Here is a 10,596-nt window from a genome sequence, read left to right as displayed (position 1 = left end):
GGAGGCATCCAGCGAGGGGCCAACAAAAAATCATCAAAAGAACCGGCCCCCTTAACCGCGCCTCTGAATAGGCAGACAAACCAGAGGTCCTTCTCTCTCCGCCAGCCTGTTGGGAAAGACATTAGCATAACCTCTTGTTTTCTTTCTTTTTTTTTTCCTTTCCCCAAGCTACTGAAAACCTGGCAGGGTGTTTAAATACCTTATTTTGACAGTTTGTGGAAGAGTGCTGCACCAACCTGGTGGGTTTTTTTTAAAAAATACATATTTGAACTAAGAGTTTTCATTTGGGTCACCCTGGACTTAATTGTTTGGTGTCAAGTGGTTAAGATCCAGAATTAGCTCGCTGGGTTTGGAAAAGGCTTGCTTCCGAGTGCTTTAGAAATGCAAAGGCAAGTTTTCAAGCCCTGCTTTCTCTTTCCAAATCTGTTTTGATTTCAGCTGGTTTTGAAGCAAGCAGACACTTACGCTATTTACTCAAGCAGCAGAAACTCACTGTAAATCCCCGTCCTGCTCTTCAGCACGCACGAGATGGCAGCTCCTGAAAGCTTCATGTCTTTGAGGAAGCTGGCATCTGTTTCGCCAAAACCTTATTAGGCTGACAGGATGCAGACCACTTCTTGTGGCCATTGAAGTCTCAGAAATGAGTCATTCTGCCTTTGACCAGTGGCACATTAACACTGCGATTGGCATAACTTTTGTGTTTCCTTTGGATAGTTCAGGGCTGTACAATCAAGGAATGTCGTACGTCTTTGGAGAGTGTGGGAACGTAGGGAAGGCTTGCGTAACTCAAAAGCTCTAGTATTTCGAGTATTAACCTTAATTGTAATTAATGTTGCTACTGATGCTCAGAGCATCAGATGCTCAGGAAGTTTAATGGATTATTTATCCATAGGTTTCTGGTAGCCACTTAAGTGCATTTCATATAACTGAGACCTTGTTTTCCATCAGTGCTCCTAGGCTTGTTCTGGTTACTTTGGGGCATAAGAAAGTTTATAGTTGGTTCAGCACTTCTGTAAATATCAAGGGTATCGCTGAATGCTGACTTGGTTAACCTAATGATTTTTTTTTTTTTCCAAACCATTGGTATGTATGAGGTGATCACAAAAAAAAAAAGGCAGAGGCTTCTTAAATATAGTCTGTTCTGAATTAAAGGGTGTGGTGTTGGCTTTGAACGAGCTTGATGCAGCAACAAGCATGCAGCAGTTGGTAAATAAAGATGGATTTTCTTTTGTTCTGCTGGTGCTTGCTGCTCATTATTCTCCACTTACCCCGTGAGCTTCCCAGGGAGTGGCAGCTGTTTCTGATGTTAGACACTCTATCAGTGGTAGACAGCTCCAGATTCGGTGAGATACTGTTGTGGGGAGGAGAGGAAAATAACCTAACCCTGCATTATTGTAAATCCTCAGCAGAATTAACTTTTCATGAACCAAAAGAGTTTTGTGTTTAACTTTTTCTGAAATATTCAGGCGTAAGCGTGCTTTGCAGTACATGTTACTGTGCAAAAGCTTTTCTGGCAAGAGATGGATTTACATTCTAAGTGTGTGTTAAGTATTTTAATGTGCAGTGTGTGGGGGCAGACACAAGGCAATAAAGGGAAATGGGTCTGTAACAATCTTGGTGTGTATTTCCAGATATATACAGTTTGGGAATCTTTGCAGTTTGGAAATTGCTTGGAGTAAACGGAATGGTACATAAAGATTTTAAATAATAAAGCTAGCAAAAGCTACAGAGGAGTCTATTCTGTTCCAGGATTTTATATGTAGGATTTATAACCCATGCTTTTGCTTTCCTGTCTCTGCAGTGTTAGCATTCTGTAACTGAAAACAAAGAAGGCTCTGCCAGGGCATTACACAAGCAATGAATCACAGAGGAAAAAATGTTTTGCTTTGTAAATTGTTCACTTTTCCGTGGTGGATTGGGGTTTTTTTTCTTTAGTGTTGTCTGATAGAATTTGCCACACATGCTTGCTTTTACTGTACTTGGTACGATTCTTCTAGTGTGACTACATAACTACTAATATTAGTGACTTCAAGTAGCTTCTTGCTTATGATTCTTAAAAACAAAACCGCAACAGGAACAAAAAAACACAGGCAAAAATTGAAACAGCTCCGTTCACTCTTCAGGCATGACAGCTTACTGACTATATCAGAGGAAGGAAAAGGTGTTGATGTTTTTCAGACAGCTTTGTCCCAGCAGTTCCACGTAATTATTTTTTCTCTGTATTGACAAACTCCTTTTCTGTCTAAGATACTCGATTTGCTGTCGTCATCAACATGGTCCTCCTCGCAGGCTGAAGGAAGTTTTTAGTCTTTTAGCTGATCGTAAAAATATAAACTTGTTTCTCAACAGCACTTGCTGTGTACATTCTCTTGATGGTTGCATTGTGAACTTCTGTAGAGGAATGGTAGTTTGCTCAGTCTTGAATGTAAAATGATACTTACACAGATTATGTGGTTGAGAAGGCACACACCAGGCAGTATTCTTGCCACTTTACTACAAGATGCAGAAGTATAACCTTTTATTATATAACCGGGTCTTGTATAATAAAACTTGGACCACAGATGCTGCCGTGCGCCTCATCCTGTCCTTCACAGGAGCAATAATCAATAATATGTATGCTTGCCATATTACTGAATTCATTAAGATACAGACGTGGAAAAAGAAGTTTAAAATGATGTTACTTATTTGCAAATTAAAAAGGTGGATGAGGAACCAGAAGCAGCTAAAGCAATGGATAAGGGAAGAACCAAGTAGAATCATCATTGCAGAATGCCTGATTTTTTACACAAGAAGAGTGTGAAGGAAGATGCTATGAATGTATGGAATACACCATTTTAAAGACTGTGTGTTAATGTTAAAGACTATATGTTAATCCTGTTAGATGATGCGTTTCTAATAGAGAAACAGATCAGTGGAAAAAATCAGAAGAAAGTATAAGAGCCAAATGTAAACATCTAATCTAAGAGGAAGAGTCTCTTAATGACAGTACGGTGTAATTTTGTGTAAAATTATGCATACTTCACTGAAAATAACCAGATAATAATTTCAGAATCCACAAAAAATTAGTGTCCCCTCTGTAAATACCAATGGGGAAGACATGTAGCGTAGATTAGGGAATAAGGGAAATGGAAACTCTGTCTTAACCCTCTGCAGATATTTTTTGTCCCATCTAATCTGGATTTAGTCCTAAATGCAGGTATGATGAGGGGTGTGAGACAGTTCCTAGGTCTTCTGGGTCTGCTTTATGCAACAGAAGAAAATACCAACGAGTCGGGTATGAAAGAGTGCGTTCCAAAATCAGCCACCTCCCCAACCTGCTTACCTGGCAAACCTCTCGTCAGGAGCTAGGCTGAGCGTGCCGTGCGTCTTCTTGTCCCAGTAGTCACATCTGTGGTGTAATAGTAACGAGATTGGAGTAATCTCACTGATCTGGGGTGAGTTGGACTGATAATTAAATGTGAAAGGCTTCATAATCTCCTACTGATCCCAGAAAGTTTTCAGCTTTTAATTAAGGTCAGAATTAAAAAGATGATGACAACAAAACCTTCTGCATTTACTGCCTTGCTTGTAAATGTTAAGCCATGACAGCTATAGGTGAGCTCTTCTGAAATGCCTAAAGCGACGATGACATTCTTGTAAACCCCTTATAGGTTAGTGTAGCGCTTACAGCTGTAACAGACGTTTCAGACTCAAAGCCTGTGCTCATTCTTTTTTTCTCTCATCTTCCTTGCCCCGTGCCCTGTTTAATCAGTACAAATCGATGTTTTCTGCAGATATGGCTGCTGTTGGAAAGGTAGCTCTGCGTGGCTCTCTCCACCTGTTCAGTAACTCTTAGTTTTTTGCTTTAGATAGAAAATTACAAGCCTGACGAGAGCCAAACAGGTGAAAGCAGCAACTAGGGGTGTGTGTACCCATGGCCATGTGGTGTGGGCATTGGGGTTGCTTGTGCTTCTGTGTGCAGGAGAGAACAGTATGAGTCTGAACAGAGAAGAAATGACACAGCTGGTGCCTGAAGCAGGTTGAAATGGCACCACAGAAGGAGAGGAGGTCTGTGGGGAGACAAGGGAGGCAAAGCAGCTGCAGGGGAGTTCCTGGGGCAGGGTGCACGTTGCAGAGAGAGAAATAACTGGCAAAGGAGAGCTGAGCAGCAGGAAAAGAGGGTGTGAGTGGAGCCTGGGAGAACAGGAGAGCAGCAGAAAGTTGCCAGAGCCAGCAAATTTAGGGAGCCTTTCCTTCTTGCTGCCCTTGGTGGTTATTCGACGTTTGCCAGCAGATGAAGCCTTGGGCACTGGTTACCATCCACCTCAGTGGCAGCATCATGAGGTGCGCAGGCGTGCTCCTGCTGCAGTAGGCCGGAGAGAAGCTTGGCTCCTGGTCTGTTCCCTCATCCTCTTCTTGATGTTGAATGAAGGAGGGCGGAACCATGCTGGATGGAGGAGGGTATAGCTGCTGCCTGGCTCTGTAGTGATCACTTCTTTTCAAAAATTTTTAAAATTGCTTGGTTTTGGGGTGAGCAGTATTGGAAAAGCATGGCTGCTACCCTGATCTGAGCAGAGTGTTGAGTGAGGCTTCTGTGATTTAGCTGAATAGAAACATTACTGCAGAACCTTATGGGACCCAGAGGGCCAGCTTGACACCATGTAGAGCTGTTTGACGTTCTGGAGAGACTGCCTGAAAGGATGACAACATGGACAATGAACAAAGGCAGAAACTGGGGCCCGTTAACAAAGTCACCCAGAAGAGCCACAGGTGGAGCCCCTGTATTCCTTCCCTGAAGCTCAACAGTAAATCCAGTAAATAACTGAGGTTTTGATAACTCTTTTGTTTTTATTCTACTGGACTGATCTACTGAATCTACTGGACATTGTGAATATGACTGTGACACAGTCACATGACTGTCACCCGCACAGGTTACTCAGATGAGCAATGCATGGTGTGAGCAAGGGGTGTTTTCTCTGACAAAGAAAGGTGGAAAATCTCTCGGAACGGATGTTTGTTTTCCTCTTTGTGGTGCCTATACATTATCCAGTGTTTTTCCTTTCATATTGTTATGGATCATCTTGTGTTTCACGCTTGAGATGTGAGTGATGTTATGTAACTTAAGCAGAGAATTATCCTCTTATATTCTAAAAAGTGACTGTTGGTTTGATAAAGCAGTTGACTAATTAGTAAATTACCCATTGTTGTTTAAAATACTTGCACTGCAAAATGTAAATGAAAAGAATTTCTCCACTTGTCAGTATGAAAAATGACAATAGCAAAAATAATACATAGGACATCTGCTCTGATTTTTTTTTTAAATTTAAAATGCATTTAAGGCAGATGTTGCAGAATTTGAATGGAAATCGGAGGAGATGGAGGAACAAAACATAGCTGTTTACCTTTCATGAAGTCACATCTTTATGGTTAACATCGCTAGCAATATCTGACTCAGTGCCTGTATTTTTCCACTGTTTGTATCAGAATGAACTGAATGTTGTTCAAACTGCTGCTATGTCAGCATGACATGTAGTTTCAAAATTAAAAAAATAATTATTGACAAATCAGTAGTTCGGGGTGTTTTCTGATGTTCTCTCCCTTTGTCCATCCTTTCTTTCCAGGAGAATACATAAAAACATGGAGGCCGCGGTATTTTCTCTTAAAGAACGACGGCACGTTCATTGGCTACAAGGAACGACCGCAGGATGTTGACCAGCGGGAATCACCGTTAAATAACTTCTCGGTAGCTCGTAAGTGTTTTTACCTGCTCCCTCATCCAGTCTGGGGGTTGATGTCATTTTGTAGTCATAGTGCTGGTAAGCTACACCAGGAACATGGAAATCTGCCCAGGGCGATGCATCTGAACACTCAGTGTGAGAGGTAAACCCCCTGTGATTCTCAGGAATGACTGTGATGTGGAGCTTTGCTCTGCCTTTTTTTTTTTTGCGCAGTTTTCTACTAATTTACTGTTTCTGGTTATAGAATAAAACGAGTTTATTTGTTAATATATGGTATGTCTGTTATTCATCAAGTTGCTTTAAAGTGAAAATTAACCCAAGCGTGTGTCTTGGTACTTGGCAGGTAGGCACAGCCCAAGGGTTTCAGCGTCTGTTCTGCCACCAGATCTGGATTCAAGTGGCATTGACATAGGTCAAAGTTATTTCTTTGTTAGCATAAAAGCATGCAGAACAAGCACTGGTTGATAAAACACATTCAGTTTTTCTTAATTTTGAACACAAAACTGTATTTTGTCTATTAGAGCCAACAGAAGGGTTTGGAAATACTAACATCTCCTAACCTCTGCACTGTCCTATGCAAACATTTCCGACATTGCTCAGGTGCTGCAGCACAGGATGTGATAGAAGACTCTAATGATAACTTCCTTTTCTTGTTCATGTTTTTAACCTTTTGCTGTATACTTCCAGCTTTTATTTTCTCCTGTTCTTAATCTTTCTTGTCTCATGATCTGCCTGTGTCTTGTTCCACCACTTAAAAATAGATCTTTGTGGCACCTGTTATTAACAATGATCTGTCCTGTGTTCCTGGTGACTAGTGGAAGCGAAGCTCTGCAGAGAGAAGGGTTAGGGGCTTTCCCTCTTCATTACAGGGTAGCTTGAAACGTGGGGTTCATGTTTGTAGTTGACCTTTAAGCAGTCAGATTTATTTTGGAACACCCTGGGACAGGGAAAGCACTGGACAGCGCTAGGAATTAATGCAAATGTTCATTGTTTTTTCTGCTGGTAGCAACATATACCTGTCCTGACTGATGATGGGAATAAATCACAGACATGCTGTTGCCTGATGCCTCTGTGGAGGATGCCAAGAATGCTATGGGTTTTTTTCTCTCGTCTGAGAGAAAGAATTGTCATAGTGCTTTCATTTCACTAATAACGTGGTACTTTCCTGTTTAGATTGATATCTCCTTATGGATCAAGAAGGTAAAGAAAAGCAGCTGAAAGCCATTAATTTATAAATTAATTCAGTGCTTGGTCTGTAGCCAGAGGCTTTTAACAAACGCACTTTTCACAGGACAGTTCCATTCTGTTGCTGCTAACTGCATTACTTAGGATAATTATTTACTGCAGATCAGCACTAAGGAGTAAGAAAAAAAGATGTGTCCGTTCCCACCTTTGTGTCCAGGTTGCCTTAAAAATGAGTTAACTTAAATCAGTTTTTGCAACAGAAATATGGGGCTGTTTTGGGCAGATTGAGCTCATTGGTCTTGGCATTTATAGATAAACAAGTTTGTTACTGTGTCATCGGAGCATTGTTGAAAAAGATGCAACACATGCCCCTAGAGTAAGGTATGGCCCTGTAAGAAGGATTGTGGGGAGGGTGGTAGGCGGAAGGATGTTCCTTGCAGTGGCTCCTGCCTGGTGAACCAGTGGCAGTTTGGGAAGACCTTGATGACTAGGGGTGGGTCTCCTTGCTAGAAATCATTACAGTGGTTTGGGGCTCACAGAAGCAGCTGTTGCCCTGCCAGGATTTAATTTCTCATGTAGGCACTGGCATGCAGTGCTGCCAGCACCTGATGTGCGGTTCCCTTCTGGGTACCCTCCACGCTTGTATCATTTGGATGTGTTTTGCACCACAAGTTTTCCCTTTGAACCTGCTTGCCTGGTACTTTCATTTGGGCTAACTTGTCGAGTCAGCTGAGTGAACTGGAGCTGCCTCTGGAGGAAGGCTCAGGCCAGAACGCAGCCTTGCGCTGCAGAGGCAGCCTGTAGAAGCCTCCTGTCAGTGAAAGGTGGGGAGAATTTAGCTTAAATGCTTTGTGAAAGTTCATCTTTTTTTTTTTTTTTTTTAAGATCCTGTGATAGCCCTGCCCTTTTTTTTAATTTTTTATGTTTTTTGTAAATTTTTTTTTTTTTTTTTTTTTTTTTAAGATCCTGTGATAGCCCTGACCTTTTTGTTAATTAGTGAACTGTATTTTTTGTTGTTTTTTTAATGAGATGGCAGGCTCTGTCAGCCTGTTCTTTGGAAGTGGTCCCACATTTCTGATTAAAATCTTTACCCTCTTCTGCTGTAAAATACTGTAGGCATTTTTTTCTTCACAAGTAAAAGGTTTTTTTCATGACTAGGGGACTTCTCTTATTTGTAGTGTAAAATTCATAGTAAGTAATTTTTCAACCTGTGAGAGGTAGAAAATACTCTAGGAGAAAACAGGGAAAGAAAATAACATCCAGTGATGATTTGTCTTTTCCCTTAACAGGTATGAAGAAAGTATTGGCAATAGAATGTGCTTTCCATGTGCTTGTCAGTCTCTCCTTTCTACTCTAGCCTTTTCCTTTTAGTCTGTGAAGGTTTTGATCATACATCTTTGAAAACTTGTTTCTAGGCCCCCCCAGGGGTAGAGAGAGGCTCACTTTCTCTTTTTAAGTACCTTTTTCTCCACCTTATTTTCCATTTAAAATAGTCTTATATCTATGTTTGTAATTTAATATGTTTAATGATTGTTTTCCCTGGCAGTTACCAATTGGTGACTTATTATTAAAAAGAAAAAAAGAAAAAAGAGGCAAAACTTCTGAAAGGTGTTGCCTGAGTATTTAACTGTGATGTTTGAGTCATATTTGTGTTCATGTTCTGTGCTTAACCACTAGTAAGGTAGAAGAAATAAAAAAGCATGTACCTAAATAGTTCTGCTCCGGAGACCCTGCGGATAAATAACCAATAGAGCCTGAGTTGTAAATCTGCGAGATAAGTAGCCTTCATACCGATTGTAATCTCGGATTATCATGTATGTCTGCCTATTAGGTTATAAGCCTTTAAAACCATATAGCTGAGAAGAGCAGTATATTGTGAAAAACCACATGGAGAGAGCGGCTGTTCCAGTTAGAAAGAAGGGATTATTTCCCTGACTGTCAAAAAGGAGGGTGGACTGTGGTGGTTTTGCTGTACAGCTGAAAACATAATTGCTCAACAATATGAGTGCTCCTTTTGGGACAGGACTAAGTGTCTGCAGTCAAGAGTTAGTGAGAGGGCATGGGATGGACACATGAGTGGACAGATTTTTTTGCGTGCTGTTACTAGGGGCCACCTTAGTCCAGGTCTGTAACTCAGGGCTCCCAGCTCCTCTCTTTCGCCATGCTGAGCTGTTTGGGGGCGAATGTATCTGGTGGTGCTAGCAGACAAGGAGCACTTCAACATAAGATTCCTGTTTGCAAAGTTTTATTTATTCATCATTCTTCCCTAATTTAGCTTTTATTTTCTTTCTCCCCCTTTCCCCCCCCATCCCCTTTCTTAAAGAAACCAAAGCAGAAAGGGAAAGATTCTTCTTTAACATTCTTGGTTTAAGTGTGATGTCATTACATAGGGAGCAGAGTTTGACACTTTCATCGAAGTAATCTGCCTTTAGCTTAAGTGGTGGGGAAGCAAATATTGTGACATTTTAGAAAGTCACTGGGATAATACTAAGTGTCTTTCAAATACAAAATGGTAATTTACATTTGAATGCCTTGGTGTCTATTCCTGTTAGGAACAATTTCTCTGTCCTACTTACTTTAAAAGACCAAACGCCAGGAAAGAATCAAGAGGTTCTTTAGACCAATTTAAAACATTTTTAACAGGCTGCTCTTTATAGTTCTTACTTTGTGGCAAATGGGGAATACTTGGGTTGGCCTGTTTGACAGGAAGAACTGTCTTCCATGTGGGTAAATGACCCTCAGCCCTTATTTGAAATGTGAATGTTTTTGTAACAGAACCCCCAAACATGCCATGAATCAGACCTAATGTTATACAGTACCTGCATCTGGGCTTTGCTGCGGTGGTGCATGTTGTGGTACATGAATAGTCATCTTGTCAACTACAGTAAAGAGCACAGAGTTGGTTTTAAACGCAAGAAAAACCCTACTGCTTCATCGTCTCATTGATAAAATCCATGCAAGTGTTGTACGTGGGGAGAACTAAGTGGTAGCTTCAAACTTCCTGAAACCTATGTGGTACAGCACTTTGGTAAAGCAATTTAAAAATAAAGCCTTCTGTATTTCTTGATATGTGCTGTTATGATTGAGCAGGGTAATTAGACAGCATATTGTTCACTAAACAAAACACTTCTATGTGACATACTTGAATTATAGTGGTTATTAACTGACAAATCTCTATTATTCATCTTGCTGTGTGCCTTAAAGATTGCTGGATCAGCAAGCTTAACAAATATCAATGGACAGTGCTGATTTGGGGGAAAAAGTGGTGATGTTTAATTGGTCCCCTCCTATGACAGAAAATGACTTGTGTGGTTTATTACGCTGAAATTAAATGGTTAATGTTTAGAATTCATGGTTAGTTTGAATATCTGTGCTTCCACTTCAGAATAATCGGAGGCATTAAATGTGAATCTAAAGTCTTTTTAAAAAGTAAGCAAAAAATCAGTTTGTTTCTTCATACTGTTGCACTTCTGGGTAAGTTTAAGAGAACAGCTCTGGATTAACACGAGGTTAGAAATAGCCTGATTTTCTTCTTCAGGTCTTCAGCTGAATTCAGTATCTGTTAGGGCTGCTTTGTGCAGGTTCATAGATGACAACCTCAGCCTTAACCTAATCACATCAAGCAGACAAACATGGGAGACAAAACAAACAAGCAACAAAAAAAGAAGAGCAGCTGAGCTAAAGTGGGCGATGC

General features: G+C 40.7%; 1 protein-coding gene across 2 annotated transcripts in view; it reads left to right on the top strand.

The window, feature by feature from the left end:
* The window catches only part of AKT1 (v-akt murine thymoma viral oncogene homolog 1), a 67,216-nt gene that overhangs the window by 26,138 nt on the left and 30,482 nt on the right, over positions 1–10,596 (top strand). Inside the window, exon 2 of one of the 2 annotated variants that reach the window (XM_010138892.1) lies at positions 5,601–5,729. In XM_010138892.1, coding sequence (XP_010137194.1) covers positions 5,601–5,729 — 129 coding nt within the window. Of the gene's footprint in view, positions 1–5,600; positions 5,730–10,596 lie in introns of those variants that run through there. The other variant, XM_010138893.1, reaches the window with a different exon arrangement.

The sequence above is a fragment of the Buceros rhinoceros genome, unplaced genomic scaffold (assembly GCF_000710305.1).
Source record: "Buceros rhinoceros silvestris isolate BGI_N320 unplaced genomic scaffold, ASM71030v1 scaffold11646, whole genome shotgun sequence".
In the NCBI taxonomy this organism is placed as follows: domain Eukaryota; kingdom Metazoa; phylum Chordata; class Aves; order Bucerotiformes; family Bucerotidae; genus Buceros; species Buceros rhinoceros.
Note: the sequence above shows the minus strand (reverse complement) of the source record. Positions and strands in the feature narration are given on the sequence as shown.